The sequence below is a fragment of the Lichenostomus cassidix genome, unplaced genomic scaffold, assembly GCF_008360975.1.
Source record: "Lichenostomus cassidix isolate B80296 unplaced genomic scaffold, HeHo_3.0 HiC_scaffold_40, whole genome shotgun sequence".
Lineage (NCBI taxonomy): Eukaryota > Metazoa > Chordata > Aves > Passeriformes > Meliphagidae > Lichenostomus > Lichenostomus cassidix.
The window spans coordinates 263,350-279,209 of NW_028147459.1; the positions used below are offsets into that span (position 1 = coordinate 263,350).

Consider the following 15,860-nt stretch of genomic DNA (forward strand, 5'->3'; position numbering starts at 1 on the left):
GCCCCTCGGGGTAGATCACTGATGAGGCAAAGTCCTGGGGGCTCTGAAGCGAAGCCCCGGGAGCTCCTTGGACCTCGGGCAGGAGGGCGGCGTGGGCAGTGGAGCGTGGGGAGTGGGGGGCTGGGGGTGACCGGGGGGAGCTGGACGCCTGGATGGTCACTGGGCAGGCCAGGGAACGGCACGGGCTGTGTCCAGAGACACTTGGATGGTCACTGGGCAGGCCAGGGAACGGCACGGGCTGTGTCCAGAGACACTTGGATGGTCACTGGGCAGGCCAGGGAACGGCGTGGGCTGAGTGTCCAGAGACACTTGGATGGTCACTGGGCAGGCCAGGGAACGGCGTGGGCTGAGTGTCCAGAGCCACTTGGATGGTCACTGGGCAGGCCAGGGAATGGCACGGGCTGTGTCCAGAGCCACTTGGATGGTCACTGGGCAGGCCAGGGAACGGCGTGGGCTGTGTCCAGAGCCACTTGGATGGTCACTGGGCAGGCCAGAGGAGAGAATGGAATGGCATGGTCTGAGTGTCCAGACATGTGGATCTGTGGGGTCTGTGGGTCCTTGGGGTGTCTGGGTCTGTGGCATCCCTCAGAATGTTGGGATCCTCAGGATCCCTGGGATTCTGGATCCCTGGCCATCCAGGCACCAGAGCCCTGGGAATCCCTGGGTCTTTGGGATATCTGGAAATGGGATCTGTGGGTCCTCGGGATCCCTTGGACATCCCAACACCTGAGTCCTTGGGATCCTGGGTTTTTGGGATGTGTGGGAAGTGGATGTGGGGATTTGTCCTTGGGATCCCCGGGGGCACCGGCAAGGGGATTTTTGGGATCTGGGGATCCCTGGGTCCTTGGGACCCCAAATCCTCAGGACCCCCAACCCTCCCCCTCTCTGCTGTGACTGTCCATCCCCGGCCGAGGGGCAGGGGCCGGCGCAGGGGCCGCAGGGCCGGCCGCAGTGTCCTGCTGGCTGCCGTGTTTTCCTTCGGGGCGGGCCTGGTCCGGCTGTGGACCCCCTGCGGCCGTGGGAAAACAACCCCCACCCCCACCCCACCCCCACCGGCGCCTTTCACACGAATTCTGCTGTTCTTGGTTTTTATTCTGGACGAATTGTCCTCGAGGCGGCGATTCCGGGGGTCCTGCTGTCCCCCCACCCTGCCCTGAGGGCCACCTGGGTCCTCTCATGGTCACTGCTGTCCCTTTGCTCTCCTGGGGGGTTGGTGCTCCTCCTGTCCCCAAATCCTGCTCTTCATCCAGCAGGGACACTGCGGGTTTGGGGTCCCTCGGTGGGGTGGCACTAATGGGGCCCTGTGGAGTTGCTGGGATGGGTGGGCTGGAGTGGCACCTGGAGCTGCTGGGCTTCGTCCTTCTGGGATGATGTCCTGGCGGGGACAGAGGGACACAAGGGGTCTGAGGGGCATGGGGAAGTTTGCATGGTGCTGTTCCTACTCCCTCCCTGACCGTCTGTTAATCCCTCTGTCTGTCTGTCCAACCTTCTGTCCATCCATCCGTTGTCCATCCATCCCTCCATCCATCTCATCCATCTCATCCACCTCATCCATCTCATCCATCTCATCCACCTCATCCATCTCCCCTTCCCCTCCATCCCCTCCCATCCCCTCCCCTCTCCTCTCCCCAGCCCCACCTTCCCTCCACCTCGTCCACGGTCTCGGGCAGCGCCAAGTTCCGTGTCTCGGGCAGGAACAGTGCCACCAGCCCTGACACCACGGGCGCCGCGCCGTAGATGAGGAAGGGCAGTGCTGGGAAGAGCTCTCCGGCCATCTTCACCAGCGGCGCCATGATGCTGCCCAGCCGCGACATGGTGTTGGCCAAGCCCATGCCAGTCTGCCTGTGGGACACCAGAGGTCCTGAGGACACCTGAGGGCACCTGAGGACTCCTGAGGGACCCCCTGTCCCATCCCTGTCCCATCCCTGTCCCCTCCTTACCGGATCACCGTGGGGTAGAGCTCCCCCGTGTAGAGGAAGACGCAGTTGAAGGACGCAGCCAAGCAACCCTTGCCAAAGACGGCCAGGGCTGTCCGGAGTGTCCGGAGGTCTGTGGGGACAATGGGACACCTGGGAGTGACCTCGGTGTCCCTGCTTGGGTTGACTTGACAAGAGAAGACCCCAAATGCCAGGATTTGGGGCAAATCTCCCATAAAAGGCTAAAATGACCCAACCTGGAGGTCACATCAATGCGTTGAGCTCATCTGGCCCTCCCAGGGAGGTGGGAGATGAGGGGACACCACTGCCACCACCCCTGGCCTCACCTCGTGGCACCAAGGTGTTGGCCAGGATGGCCAAGCCGGCCAGGATGAGGGTGAGGGCCTGGGTGAAGCGGCGCCCCACGTAGGTGATGGTGAGGATGGACACCAGCTTGGCTGGGATGTCCACAGCGCCGAAGATCAGCTGGATCACGTAGATGTCAAAGTCAAAGTTCTGCAGGTCCATGGCCAAGCCGTAGTAGGCAAAGCTGGTGGAGAACCTGGACCCGAGGGGGGACAGGGGTGAAAATGTCACCTGTAGGAGGTATGGGGTGTCTGGGGGGGTCTAAGGACTCAGGGGGGATGGACAACCACCCACTGGTGTCCTTCACAGCTGGCCGTACCACACGAAGCAGAGGCAGAAGGAGATACGGCGCAAGACGGGCGTCCTGACCAGGTCAACCACGGTGTGACGGGTTCTCGAGGACATCATCTCCTTCTCCATGTGGGACTTCAGGGTCTGGAGGGACATGGGGGGCTCTGGGATGGGGGTGGGGTGCTGGGGTCCTTCTTGTCCCCAGGAAGGTCTGGGCAGGGTGGGTGGGACAGGGGGAGGAGGGTCATGGGTGGATGGTGGGACGGAGATGGTGGATTCGTAGGTGGATGGAAGGGAACAGAGTCCTTTACTTCTATGTCCAGCTTGTCCCCTTCCTCCTTCTTCCCGTTGATCCTGGCCACCTTCTGGAGCTCCCGCAGGGCCTGGTGGGACCTTCCCGCCATGACGAGCCACCGCGCTGACTCCTTCAGCCACCTGCGGGAGGGGATGGGGCAGGAGCATGAGGATTGGCATTGTGACATCTCCATCCATCCATCCATCCATCCATTGTCCATCCATCCATCTGTCCATCCATCCCTCCATCCATCCATTGTCCATCCACCCATCCATCCATCCATCCCTCCATTCATCCATCGTCCGTCCATCCATCCATCCATCCATCCATTCATCCATCCATCCATTGTCCATCCATCCATCCATCCATCCATTGTCCATCCATCCATCTGTCCATCCATCCCTCCATCCATCCATTGTCCATCCATCCATCCATCCATCCATCCCTCTATCCATCCATTGTCCGTCCGTCCGTCCATCCATCCCTCCTCCTCACCAGGAGTAGAGGAAGAAGCCGAAGAAGGGCAAGGACACGACAAGCTGCAGCTGTCGCCAGTCGGGGACGGCGAAGGCGACTCCGGCCAGGAGGAACTGCCCGACGGTGTAGCAGTAGCCCATGAAGGTTCCCACCAGCGCCCTCACCTGCGTCGGCATCCACTCCAGAGCTGCGGGACACGGCTGGTGGGGACCACCCGGAGTGCCCAGGGGACCCCAGGGGAGGGGGACACCACCGGGATGGTGACTGGGGGACATGGAGACCACCGGGATGGTGAGCAGGGGTCACAGAGCCCACCCAGGCAGTGTCCAGCTGTCCATCTCACGTACAGAGTGAGACGCTGTTGAGGACGATGCCCGAGAAGGCCATGCCGGTCAGGAAGCGGAACAGACAGTAGATGGTGAAGGTGGGCGAGAAGGACGAGCAGGTGCCCATGGCAGCCATCTGCAGGTAGCACCAGGTGAGCACCGAGCGGCGACCGAACCTGGGCGGGAGGAACAGCCGTGAGGAGGAGAGGAGGAAGAGAAGGGAAGAAGAAAATGGAGAGGAGGAGGAGGAGGAGACAAGAAGGATGAAGAAGGGGCAGGAGAAGGAAGAGGAGGTGAGGAGGAGGAAGAGAGGTGAGGAAGGTGAAGAAAGAGAGGAAGATGGAGGAAGGTGAGGAAGAAAAGAGGATGAGGAGAAAGAGGATGAGGAGGGAGAGGAGGAGGAAGAGTGGGTGAGGTGGCTCCCAGTGACCCCCACCCCTGCAGGTGTGCCCTCACCTGTCTGAGAGCCCCCCGAAGACGATGCCGCCCACCAGGACCCCAGCCATGTAGACCGACTGCGCCAGCTGCTTGAGCCCCCGGGAGCTGCACACCAGGTCCCACTGCCGAGGGACAGGGGTGGGACAGGGACATGGGGTCAGGGGGTCCCCTGTGGCCTCCCAAACCCCAAAACCGCCCCTGGTGGCCAGTGGGGTCACGGAATGGCCAATGGGAAGACAGCACCAAATGCTCTGCCACCCTTCCTGGCATCGCCGTGGTTGGAAGGTCCATCCAAGGGTCCTGTGACCCCTTGGGACACCCCTGTGGATGGCCACCAACTCCACCATCCCTCCCTGTCCCCTCCTGGGCGTTCCTGGCATTGAGTGTCTCCACCAAAGGTTGAGTGGGGAAGATGCTCCAGCTGGGAGAGGTCAACCTTGCGTTGGCAGCAGACCCTTCATTGGTGGGACAGACCCACGGGATGGGGTGACACACCCACGGGATGGGGTGATACACCCATGGGATGGGGTGACACACCCTTGGGATGGGGTGACACACCTGCCAGCTCCCCCAGAGCCCCCCAGAGCCCCCCAGTGCCACCCCACCTCGGTGATGATGGTGCTGGTGAAGACGCTGCGGTCATAGCTCCAACCATCTCCGCACGGCTCTGTCTCCGGCCAGGAGCCGTTGGACAATGACACGTTGGCCTCCAAAAGCCACCACTGCGGGGTCACGAAGCGCCGGCAGCGCTCGCCACGGGGCACCCAGACCCTCCGCAGCGCCTCGGCGTCCAGCCCGCTGGCGTTGGCCTCGGGCCGTGGGCGGCAGTGGTGGTCACTGCTGGCCGCGGTGAAGTTCTGCAGGAGGTTGTGGCTGGCCATCATCAGCACGGGCAGCGACAGCAGCAGCACCGACAGCACCTGGAAGCGTCCCATGCCCCCCACGTGCTCCAGCAGGCTGGCGAAGGCCATGCTGCCACCACCAGGGCCCGGCGGCGCCCCGCAGCCATGCAGAGCCCCAGATCACGGCGTTTCACCCCAAAATCGCCGCTCTGCCCGCGCGGTTCCTCCCTCTGCCAGTGCCCGGGGTGTCGCCTATATAACCCAGTGTGGCGGTTTGGGTTAATGGTTGACATCTCCAGGGGGTTTTTCTGGTGGTTTCCAGCAGAAACAGGCAAAAGTGCAGCGCAAAGGTGTCCAGAGGTAAAAAAAAAGGTGTTTTTGGGGCAAAAGTCCCTCAAGTGGGGCAAAACCAGAGCAATTTGGGGCAGGAAGACAAGGAATGCTGAATTTTTTTCATAATTATTATATTTCAGCCTTGTTTTTTTGAGGGGAAAAGGCAGGTTTAGGAGAGCAGCCATCCAGGAGGCTGGGTGGGCATCAGGGTGGGCATCATGGACAAGGGAGGTCTCCTGGCCTGGACCAATGCTGGCGGCGCCTTTGGGTTAAATTTTAGCGATTTTGGTGGTCAAAAGGCGAGCAAAGCTGCTGACGGAGGTGGCCCTGCCCGGGTCAGCACATTCCCCACCAGGGTTAATTTTTGACGGGAGGGTGATGGGCCAAGGGACACGTGGGCAGTGGGAGCAAGGGCCAGGGTGGCCTGGGGGGACGGAAATCGGGGAAGGGGCAGCAGGAGGGGGTGGGGTGGGATCCGGGAGTTTCCCCACCTTCCCGGGATTTGGGGACACCTCTGCTGGGACGGGAGGTGGTTTGGAGTGGTTTGGTTGGAGGTGACATCCAACATGGTGTTCTCAGGGGCCACCTCATCTGAGGGGACTTTGGGGACACAGTTCTGGGGCATCGTCCCCTTGGAGGTGGCCTTGGGGATGAGGTTTGGAAGTGTCATTAATAAGGTGGTCTGGGGTGCCACCTCAGTGATGGACAGGGCTGTGGGGTGTCCTCCTGTGGAGGTGACCTTCAGCAAAAGGGGTTCTCCGCTGTCCACCATTGGAGTTGACCTTGGGGACAATTCTTGGGCATTGTCCCACTGGAGATGACCTCAGGCTGTTGGGGTGACCCAGGGGGGCTCAGATAAGACCCCGAGACGTGTCCCCACCAGAGCTGCTTTATTCCTGCCCTGATGTCCCTGCCCCACCAGGAGGTCACCGGTCACCACCGAGTTCTCCCCTGTCCCCCCTCGAGCTGCAGGGACCCCCGGGGTGGTGGCCGCTGGTGGCCTGGGCTGGGGCACTGTGTCCACCCCAGGGTCCCTCAGGCCTCCTTCAGGGGAGGTCCATCCTGGGGCTGCAGGGCGATCTTCTCCTTGGGGTCACCTGATGGCTTCTGCTTGGCCCTGGAGGGGAGAGGAGGAGGAGGAGGAGGAGGAGGAGGAGGAGGAGGGTCATGGATGGGGGGAGTGGCCCAGGCTGGGCATTCAGCCAATCACAGCACTCGTTCTTCTGCCAGCATCCCCAACCACATGTCCCTCAACGTCCAGGTGTAGCTGCTCCCAGAACCTCTCCATGGTTGGGGTTGTCCATCATTGTCCATCATCCATCATTGTCCATCATCCAACCATCATCCATCCAACCATCATCCAACCACTGTCCATCATCCATCACTGTCCATCATCCAAACATCATCCAACCATTGTCCATCATCCATCACTGTCCATCATCCAACCATCATCCACCTCTCCTCCCTGCCTCTCCCCTCTCACCTGTTCTCCACCTCCTCGATGGTGTCGGGCAGAGGTGCGTTGAGGGTCTCCGGCAGGAACGCGGCGGCCACGGCTGCCACCACGGGGGCCACGCCGTACACGGCCGGGGGCAGGAAGGGGTAGTACTCGTCCATCATCTTCACCAGCGGCGCCACGATGCCACCGACGCGCGCCATGGTGCTGCCGAAGCCCAGCCCTGTCTGCCTGTGGCGCCGGGAGGGTCAGGGGGGTGTCCGGGAGGGTCACAGGCCACCCCAGGGGGTGACAGGGGGGTGACAGGGACCTGCCCCACCGCGGGTACCTGATGGGCGTGGGGTAGAGCTCGGTGGTGTAGAGGAAGACGCAGTTGAAGGAGGCAGAGAGGCAACCCTTGCCGATGACAGCCAGCGCCGTGCGCACCGTCTGCAGCTCTGCAGGGACACGGGGACACGGGGCTGGACACCAGGGGACACAGGGACTGTGGGACTGGACACCACAGGGGACACGGGGACACCTTGGACAGGTGGGGACAGGGAGGGAGGGAAGATGCAGGGATGGGAGCTGGGTGGTTGGAGATGTGGATGGAACCATGGCTGAAGTCACGTGACAGGCTGGGGACACTGGTGGTCACTCAGACTCCTGCAGGAGACCCTCCGTCCCCTCCACACTGACCTGCGGGCACGAAGATGTTGGCCACGATGACCAGCCCCGCCAGGAACAGGGCCACCATGAGCGACAGGCGCCGGCCCACGTAGCTCAGGGACACTGTCACCACCACCTTGGCCGGGAAGTCAACAGCGCCGAAAATGACCTGGATGAGGTAAATGCTGACCCCAAAGTTCTGCAGGTCCATGGCCAGGCCGTAGTAGGAGAAACTGATGGAGAACCTGGAGTGAGGTGGGACAGGGGGACCTTGAGGTGGTGTCACCTTCCTGGGACAGGAGGGGACAGGGGTGGCAGGGGTAGGAGGGGAGAGGTGGGAGGCGGTTGGGTAGATGGGGTCACTGGTTGGGTGTCCAGGTGTCCATCCTTCCCTTCATCCATGTGTCTGACCAGTTCTCCAACCACCTGTCCATCCATTGTCCATTGTCCATCCATCCATGTCTCCAACCATCTGCCCATGTCCTCAACCATCCATCCATCCATCCCTCTCTCCCTCCACCGCTCCCCCTCTCCCTCCCTGTCCCCACGCCCCCAGCCCAGCCCCCCCACACCCCCAGCCCAGCCCCCCCACGCCCCCAGCCCAGCCCCCCCACGCCCCCAGCCCCACCAGACGATGGAGAGGCAGAAGAAGATGTGGCGAATCACGGGAGTTCGGACCAAGTCCGAGACGGTGTAGGAGGATTTCAGAGCCGCCAGCTCCTCCTTCATGTTGGACCTCAACATCTGGGAGAGGAGCGGCAGAGGTTGGGGGGCTGGAGTGACCCCAACCCTCCCACCCCCCCGGGGCCATCAGACCTCCACGGTGATCTTCCCCCCTTCCTCCTTCCTGTTGTTGAAGGTGGCCACACGCTGCAGGACCTTCACCGCCCGGTCAGCCTTGCCGGACAGCACCAACCACCGCGCCGACTCCGCCAACCACCTGCGGCCGGCCGGGGGAAACTGAGGCACGGCCACGCCCCCCGCGGCCCTGCGGCCTCCCCGAGGGACCCAACGTCCTACCAGGAGTAGAGGAGGAAGACGAAGAAGGGCAGCGACACGGAGAGCTGGAGCCAGCGCCAGTGCGGGACGGCGTAAGCCACGCCGGCCAGGATGATCTGGCCCAGCGTGTAGGCGAAGCCAGTGATGGCCACGGTGATGGCGCGGTAGGGCGTGGGGATCCACTCCACCACTGCGGGGACAGGGGACACGGCTGCCTCAGGGCGTCCCCACGGCGCCGGGACACTCCTGGTCAGCACGGCCTCCCCAGCGTGGGCAGAGGTGTCCACGCGTGTGACCCCACCGATGGCCACAGTGATGTCCAAACCCATGGACACTGGGTTGTCCCCATCCAAGGCCATGGAGATGTCTCCACCCATAGCCACTGCATTGTCCCCATCCAAAGCCACCCCACTGTCCCCTCCGTGGCCACAGCAATGTCCCCACCCCCGGCTGGGCTGTCCCCGTGTCCCTCACCGAGGCAGGCGATGCTGAGGCCGAAGCCGGACAGTGCCATGCCGCCGGCGAAGCGGAAGACGCAGTAGGAGGCATAGTTGGGGGCGAAGGCTGTGCAGGTGCCCATCACCCCCAGCTGCAGGTAGGACCACATCAGCATGGCCTTGCGCCCAAACCTGCAGTGGGAGTGACCAGGAGTGACCAGGAGTGACCAGGAGCCACCAGAGCCACAGGGAGCCACCGGGAGCCGCCTGGGATGGGCTATCCAGAGCCCCAGAGGGAAACTGAGGCACGGTGTGTCTCTGCTGCCCTCACCTGTCCGAGAGACCCCCCAGGACCAGGGCGCCCACCAGGACTCCGGCCATGTAGATGGACTGGGCCATCTGCCGCAGCTGCCGGTAGCCACACACCAGGTCCCACTGCGGGGACAGGGGACAGAGGGTGGCTGTCCTGTCCCCGCAGCCATCACTCCCTGCTTCTTGTCCATCCCTCCCTCCCTGACACCTCATCCCGACTCCCATCCCTCCCCCTGCCTCCCCAGGGCCACCGCGGTCACCTCCCCGCCCTCCCTGTCCCCCCCAGGGCCACCGGGGTCACCTCCCCGCCCTCCCTGTCCCCTGTCCCTGTCCCCACCTCGGTGACAATGGTGGACACGTAGATGCTGCGGTCGTAGTCCCAGCCGTCGCGGCAGGGCTCGGTGGCCCGGGGGACAGCGGTGCCATTGGCGGGGGGTGACACCACGTAGCGCCGGCAGGACCCCAAGGTGACATCGAGGAACCCTAGGGTGACGTTGGGCCACCCCAGCGTGGCACCGGTGGGCCCCAGGCTGCCATTGGAGGAGCCCCAGGTGGCATCGGGCAGGACACGGACAGCGGCAGGGGACCCCGCGGTGCCATCGAGTGCCACACGGGTGTCACCGGCGCTGCGGACGCCATCGGGGGACCTCGGGGTGGCATCAGGTGACCCCAAGGTGCCACCAGGTGACCTCAGGATGGCGTCAGAGGCCCTCGAGGTGCCAGGAGCGGCCGCTGTGGTGGCACCGGGGGTGGCTCCGGGTGACGCCGGGGTGGCTCCGGTCCCCGCGGGGGTGGCGCTGGGGACAGCGGGGACGCGGCAGCGGTGCGGCGGCACGGCGGCGGTGAAGTTCTGCAGCAGGTTGTGGCTCGCCATGAGCAGGATGGGCACTGCCAGCAGCGCCGTCTGCAGCACCTGGAACCTGCCGAGGCCACCGACCTGCGCCAGCACCGCCGCGAACGGCATGGCGGCGACACTGCGGGGACACTGCGGGACAGGGGGACAGCGCTGGGCAGAGAGACACTGCTGGACACACATGGGACACTGCTGTTCAGGGGGACAGTGTCACCCGTGGGGATGGCCACCACCACCCACGGGGACACCATCAACCGTGGGGACACTGTCAACCGCAGGGACACCATCAGACAGAGAGACACTCAGGACATGGGGACAACACCACCCATTGGGACTTCATCAGCAGTGGGGACACCGTGAAGCACAGGGCCACCAGGGCTTGGGGACAGCTTCACCCATGGGGACAGCAGGACGTGGGGACACGGGACAGGGGTTGGACACCACCGGGAGCCACCAGGACGTGGGGACAGCGGACACAGGGCAGGGGACGTGGTGACCACTGGGGACTGTGTCGCCACTTGCGTCACACGTCCCCAACCCCTCCTGATGTCCCCATCCCCTCCCAGCGTGTCCCTGTCCCTGCTCCACCCCACTGCGGCTCCCTGGGGACAGGGACATCCGGCCAGCTGTGACTCTGTGTCCCCAAGGTGAAGAGTCCCCTCTGTGATGTCCCCACCCTTCTCCTCCATGTCCCCAACCTATCCCACTGTCCTCCCACGATGTCCCCTGCCTGTCCCATGTCCCCTCAGTGATGTCCCCCATCCCCCCATGCCCCCACCATGCCCCTCAGTGTCCCCAGTCTGTCCCAGTGTCCCCCCATGATGTCCCCACCCTATCCAATGTCCCCTCCACAATGTCCCCAACCCCTCTCCGGTGTCCCCAACCTGTCCCATACCCCCTCCCTGATGTCCCCAGACCCTCCCATGTCCCCATCGCGCCTCTCAATGTCCCCACCCTGTTCCCATGTCCCCCACAATGTCCCCCACCCAGACCCCCTGTCCCCCTGTGCCAGGAGTCCCCCGTCGTCCCCCAGAATTGTCCCCCCGCTTTGTCCCCAGATGTCCCTCTCTTGTCCCCAGCTGTTCTCCTGGTGCTGTCCCTGTCCCTGAAGTCCCCCCTTGTCCCTGAGGTCCCCCGTACTACACCCCACCTGTTCCTTTATGTCCCCCCATGTCCCCACCTGTGCTCCTGGCACAGTCCATGTCGCTGTCCTGGTTGCTGTCCCCATCCCGGCTGTCCCCCGCATCGTCCCCAACCTGCTCCCCCACAGACCCACCTGTCCCTGTCATCCCCGTCCCCACCTGTGCTCCTGTCCCTGTCCCTTCCCATCCCCACCTGTCCCTGTCGCTGTCCCCACCTGTCCCCCTGTCCCTGTCCCGCTGTCCCACCTGTCGCCGTCGCTGTCTCTCTCTCTCTCTCTCTCGCCGTTACACAACGAGGGAAAATCTTTCGGCTCTTTGGTCTCTTTTTCGCTCTCGGTGCCACCGGGATTAGCGGGGGGGGAAGGGGGCGAATTCCAGCGCCGCGGGGGGAGCTGCGCGCCGCCGGCTGTCCGTGCCCGCGCGCCCGGGGCCCTGCGGGGACAGAGCTGCGGGGACAGAGCCTGCGGGGACAGAGCTGCGGGGACAGAGCTGCGGGGACAGAGCCTATGGGGACAGACCCTATGGGGACAGACCCTATGGGGACAGAGCCTATGGGGACAGAGCCTGCGGGGACAGACCTGCGGGGACAGACCTGCGGGGACAGAGCCTGCGGGGACAGAGCCTATGGGGACAGACCTGCGGGGACAGAGCCTATGGGGACAGGCCCTGCGGGGACAGAGCCTGTGGGGACAGAGCCTGCGGGGACAGACCTGCGGGGACAGACCCTATGGGGACAGACCCTGCGGGGACAGACCTGCGGGGACAGAGCCTATGGGGACAGAGCCTATGGGGACAGAGCCTATGGGGACAGACCCTGCGGGGACAGACCTGCGGGGACAGACCCTGCGGGGACAGACCCTATGGGGACAGACCCTATGGGGACAGACCTGCGGGGACAGAGCCTGTGGGGACAGAGCCTGCGGGGACAGACCCTGCGGGGACAGAGCCTATGGATCGGCACCCCACAGACCCGATGGATCGGCACCCCACAGCCCCTCCCCACCTCTAGGGACACCCCAGACCTGCCGCTGTCCCCCCCAGACCCCAAGGGACCCCCGAGAGCCCCTAAAGAGCTCCAAGAGCCTCTATGGATTCCCGAGAGCACCTGAGGAGCACCTGAGGGACCCTATAGAGCCCCTATAGAGCCCCGGGAACCCCACAGAGCCCCCAGCAGCCCCTGAACAGCCTCTGGGGGTGAGGAGCCCAAGGAGATCCCCTATAGAGCCTCCAAATGACCCCACAGAGCCCTGAGAGCCCCTAGAGGGGCTTATAGGGCTCCATTCACCTCCCTCTCAAACCCTCCGGTCCCTATAGATCCTTTAAGCCCTCGCTGCCCCTGTAGGTCCCTCTATCTCCCTTACAGGTACCTATGGACCCCATAACTGCCCACAGATCCCCTAACGCCCCTACACAACCCCATAACGCCTCCATAGGCTCTCAGAACCCTCCTACAGATACCCACAATGCCCTATAAACATCTGTAACTCTCCTACAGATCCCTACAGGCTGTTACAACCCCACTGCACCCCTACAGACCCCCACAGCCCTCCCTACAGACCCCTACAGACCCCCTATAGACCCCATAACCGCCCTATAGGTCCGTGTGACCCCACAGCCCCCACAGCCCCCTATAGCCCCTATAGGGACCCACAGGGTCTCTGCCGCCCTCGGGTGGTCGAGAAGGGAAACGAGGATTGGGGGATTCAGGGGGATTCAGGGGAATTGGGGGATTCAGGGGGATTTTGGGGATTCAGGAGAATTTTGGGGATTTAGGGGAATTTTTGGGGATTCAGGGGAATTTTTGGGGATTCAGGGGGACTTCTGGGGACACGCAGAGGTTTGGGGATCCCAGGATTTTGGGGTCCCAGGATTTTGGGGGATCCCCCAGCAGCCATATGGAAACAGGAACTTTATTGAGTCGATACAAAACCCCCGACTCAGCCGACGCCCCCAAAATCAGCCCCCGGTGACCCCCCCGTGCCCCCACCCCCAAAAAGGGGTCCCAGGTGTGCCCAGGGGGCTCCCAGTGCTCCCAGTACCCCCCCAGCCCCCCCAAACTGGCGCCAGGCTCAGCTCCCAGTGAGGCCCTGCTGGGAGGTGGCACCGAACCCTGGAATAAGGGGAAATCCTGGAGAAATGGGCAAATTTTGGGGTGAAGTCGCTAGGAATCATAATCTTCATCCTCCTCCTCTTCCTCCTGGGCGCGGGGGGGGCCTGGGGCAGGGGGGAGCCCCCCAGGGAGACCCCCAGGGAGGGTTGGGGGGCCCAGGGGGGCGAAGGGAACGCCGGGGCTGCAGGAAAAGGGGGCAGTGAGGGGGGAACCCAAAAAAATCCCCAATTTACCCCCAAAATTCCCTCAAGTGCCCCCCCTAAGGACATGGGGGGGCACCGCCGACCCCCCCACACACCCCCCCGGCACAACCCAAAGCCCCCCAAACCCTCCCCAGGGATCCAGGTGGGGGAGGAACCCCCAAACTCCTCCCAAAATCAGCCCCAGGTGTTTCTGCTCCCCAAAATCAACCCCAGGTGTTTCTGCTCCCCCAAAATCTGCCCCAGGTGTTTCTGCCCCCCCCAAATCAGCCCCAGGTGTTCCCTGCCCCCCCCAGGCGCACCTGGCGAAGGTGAGGGGGGGAGGGGCCGGGGGGGGCTGCGCTGTCTCCTCGTCGCCATCGCTGTCGCTGTCCTCAGACTCCTCCTGGGGGTCAGGGGGTGACAATGAGGGACCCCAGAGCCCTCCCCAGCCCCAGGGGATCCCAAACCCCCAGAGGGGACTCAGGGCTCCCAGAGCCCCCAAAATCCTCGGGACCCCACCCCACCTCCTGCTCCGAGTCTGTCCCCGACTGTTTCGGGGTCCCCTTGGCCCCAGGACCTCCATTCTTGCGGCCACTGCCCGGCCGGCGACCCCTGGGAGAGACCAACCGGTTAGAGACCCCTGACCCCAAAACTGCCCCCAGTCCCCCTGACCCCAAAACTGCCCCCAATCACCCCAAAACTGCCCCCAATCACCCCAAAACTGCCCCCGATCCCCCTGACCCCAAAACTGCCCCCAATCCCCCTGACCCCAAAACTGCCCCTGATCCCCCCCGACCCCAAAACTGCCCCAGACACCCCTGACCCCAAAACCTCCCTGACTCTCCCGGCAGACACTGCAGGGATTGCAGGTGTCTCCCTGGGGTGTCCCTGAGGTACCTGCAGGGTCCCTCAGGTGCCCCACGGTGTCCCCACAGTGCCCTAAGGTATCCCCCAGGTGCCAGGGGTGTCCCCCAGGTATCCAAAGTGTCCCCCAGGTGTCCAGTTGTGTCTCCCAGGTGTCTCCAAGTGTCCCTCAGATGTCCCCAAGCTATGCCAGAGAGTCCCCACAGTACCTGAAGATACCCCCAGGTATCCAGGTGTGTCCCCAGGTGTGTCTCACCTGCGGGGTCCCCTCTCGCCGTCCCCATGGGGGTCATCGCCGTCCCCCTGCATGTCAGGCACTGCAGCCACCAAGTCCTTGAGGAAGTCGAACTGCTGCTCCAGCTCGATGCACTGCTTCCTGTGGGCGGAGCCTCAGACCACGCCCACACCTGGACAGGCCACGCCCACCCAACCACACCCAGCACACCTGGACAGGCCCCACCCTGCCCCAAAAGTTGCCCCAGGTGTGTCAGGGATCCTTCTCCCCCCCCCAGGGTGCCCCAGGCGGGGGAGCTCAGGTGAGCTCAGGTGAGCTCAGGTGAGCAGAGGTGAGACACTCACAGGTGAGACGTCGTCATGGTCTTGGCGTTGCGGGACTGAGTCACGTGACAAGCCTTGCGCAGCAGCGACTCCAGGAAGAGCTCCAGCGCCCGTGCTGCCAGGCTAAGGAGCTCGGGGACACAGGTGACCCCCGGGGACACAGGTGACCCTCCCTGACCTCCCCCAGGGATACAGGTGACTTTCCCCCCAACACCCCCCAGATCTCCAGGACAGCAGGGACACTTTGGGGGTCCCAGGGCTGCCCAGGTGTGCCAGAGGATACAGATGATGACAGGTACAGCTGCTGCCACCTTGCCGATCTCCTCGTCTGTCTGCATGATCTTCTTGATCCGCGCCTGCCACAGAGCCACGCCCACACCTGAGCCACGCCCACACCTGAGCCACGCCCTCAGGAGCCACACCCTCACCTGAGCCACGCCCTCACCTGAACCACACCACACCTGCAGAGCCCCGCCCACTCTACGCCACGCCCCCCACACCTGGACCCTCAGGTGTGACCGTGTCCCCCCAAACCACGCCCACCCCAGGCTCCGCCCCGCGCCCCCGTTGCCATGGTGACCCTCATGCTCCCGCCCTGGTTGCCATGGTGACATGACCCCTCCCACGCACCCACCCTCCCGGTTTCCATGGTGACCCCCCGCCCCGCCCCCCCGTTGCCATGGTCACCCCGCCCCGCCCTCCCCGTTGCCATGGAGACTCTCCCGGACCCCGCCCTCCCCGTTGCCATGGCGACCCCGCTCGCCCCCTGTCCCCCTCAGCAGCTACCGGCGGGAAGCGCGCGTTGTATTTCTTCTTCTTGCTCGGCATGGCGGCCGCGCTGAGCCCGGCGCTCCCGGAGGCTCCCGCCCGGCCCGGCCCCGCTCGGCCCCGCCGCTCCCGGCCCGCTCCGGCCCTCCCGGCCCCGCTCCGCTCCGCCGCGGCCTCCCCGGCGCGCCCCGCCCCGCCCCTTCCGGGACGAGGCCGCGCCCCTTCCGGCGGGAGCTCCGCCCGCGCT

At 64.2% G+C, this 15,860-nt stretch overlaps 3 protein-coding genes across 7 annotated transcripts; all 3 read right to left on the minus strand.

The window, feature by feature from the left end:
- Positions 1-1,071: 1,071 nt before the first annotated feature.
- On the minus strand, positions 1,072-5,196 carry LOC146422353 (solute carrier family 22 member 6-B-like). 2 transcript variants are annotated; one of them, XM_085046440.1, is made up of 10 exons: positions 4,715-5,196; positions 4,128-4,231; positions 3,693-3,847; positions 3,364-3,532; positions 2,885-3,008; positions 2,602-2,717; positions 2,264-2,478; positions 1,941-2,049; positions 1,639-1,842; positions 1,072-1,375 (listed from the first exon to the last, which is right to left on the minus strand). In XM_085046440.1, the coding sequence occupies exons 1-10, from the start codon at positions 5,078-5,080 to the stop codon at positions 1,291-1,293; spliced, it is 1,647 nt and encodes a 548-aa protein (XP_084902566.1). In that variant the 5' UTR covers positions 5,081-5,196; the 3' UTR covers positions 1,072-1,290. The 2 variants fall into 2 exon arrangements, with proteins under 2 accessions (XP_084902566.1, XP_084902567.1); XM_085046441.1 differs by lacking the exon at positions 1,072-1,375 and having other exon boundaries at positions 1,645-1,838.
- A 959-nt stretch (positions 5,197-6,155) lies between these two features.
- Positions 6,156-11,504, minus strand: LOC146422354 (solute carrier family 22 member 6-A-like). 4 transcript variants are annotated; one of them, XM_085046401.1, is made up of 11 exons: positions 11,378-11,504; positions 9,474-10,121; positions 9,156-9,259; positions 8,862-9,016; positions 8,409-8,577; positions 8,205-8,328; positions 8,017-8,132; positions 7,419-7,633; positions 7,069-7,177; positions 6,768-6,971; positions 6,156-6,401 (listed from the first exon to the last, which is right to left on the minus strand). In XM_085046401.1, the coding sequence occupies exons 2-11, from the start codon at positions 10,098-10,100 to the stop codon at positions 6,320-6,322; spliced, it is 1,905 nt and encodes a 634-aa protein (XP_084902527.1). In that variant the 5' UTR covers positions 10,101-10,121; positions 11,378-11,504; the 3' UTR covers positions 6,156-6,319. The 4 variants fall into 4 exon arrangements, with proteins under 4 accessions (XP_084902527.1, XP_084902528.1, XP_084902526.1 ...); XM_085046402.1 differs by having other exon boundaries at positions 9,474-10,142; positions 11,378-11,491; XM_085046400.1 differs by having other exon boundaries at positions 9,474-10,178; positions 11,378-11,491.
- A 1,521-nt stretch (positions 11,505-13,025) lies between these two features.
- On the minus strand, positions 13,026-15,791 carry DRAP1 (DR1 associated protein 1). Its single transcript, XM_085046560.1, has 7 exons — positions 15,632-15,791; positions 15,129-15,201; positions 14,867-14,960; positions 14,544-14,663; positions 13,948-14,035; positions 13,744-13,826; positions 13,026-13,422 (listed from the first exon to the last, which is right to left on the minus strand). Exons 1-7 carry the CDS (start codon positions 15,671-15,673, stop codon positions 13,293-13,295), a joined length of 630 nt encoding a protein of 209 aa, XP_084902686.1. The 5' UTR covers positions 15,674-15,791; the 3' UTR covers positions 13,026-13,292.
- Positions 15,792-15,860: the final 69 nt, after the last annotated feature.

Coding starts and splice junctions, on each gene's coding strand:
- LOC146422353 (XM_085046440.1), bottom strand. CDS start 5,080: ATGGCCTTCGCCAGCCTGCTGGAGCACGTGGGGGGCATGGGACGCTTC. Junction 4,232..4,714: donor CCAGCACCATCATCACCGAG/GTGGGGTGGCAC, acceptor GTCCCTCGGCAG/TGGGACCTGGTGTGCAGCTC. Junction 2,718..2,884: donor GGGACAAGCTGGACATAGAA/GTAAAGGACTCT, acceptor ATGTCCCTCCAG/ACCCTGAAGTCCCACATGGA.
- LOC146422354 (XM_085046400.1), bottom strand. CDS start 10,172: ATGTGTGTCCAGCAGTGTCTCTCTGCCCAGCGCTGTCCCCCTGTCCCG. Junction 9,017..9,155: donor CTGGGGGGTCTCTCGGACAG/GTGAGGGCAGCA, acceptor CTCCCACTGCAG/GTTTGGGCGCAAGGCCATGC. Junction 7,178..7,418: donor CAACATCTTCGTGCCCGCAG/GTCAGTGTGGAG, acceptor GTGTCCCTGCAG/AGCTGCAGACGGTGCGCACG.
- DRAP1 (XM_085046560.1), bottom strand. CDS start 15,673: ATGCCGAGCAAGAAGAAGAAATACAACGCGCGCTTCCCGCCG. Junction 15,202..15,631: donor ACAACGCGCGCTTCCCGCCG/GTAGCTGCTGAG, acceptor GCTCTGTGGCAG/GCGCGGATCAAGAAGATCAT. Junction 13,827..13,947: donor GGACAGACTCGGAGCAGGAG/GTGGGGTGGGGT, acceptor CCTGACCCCCAG/GAGGAGTCTGAGGACAGCGA.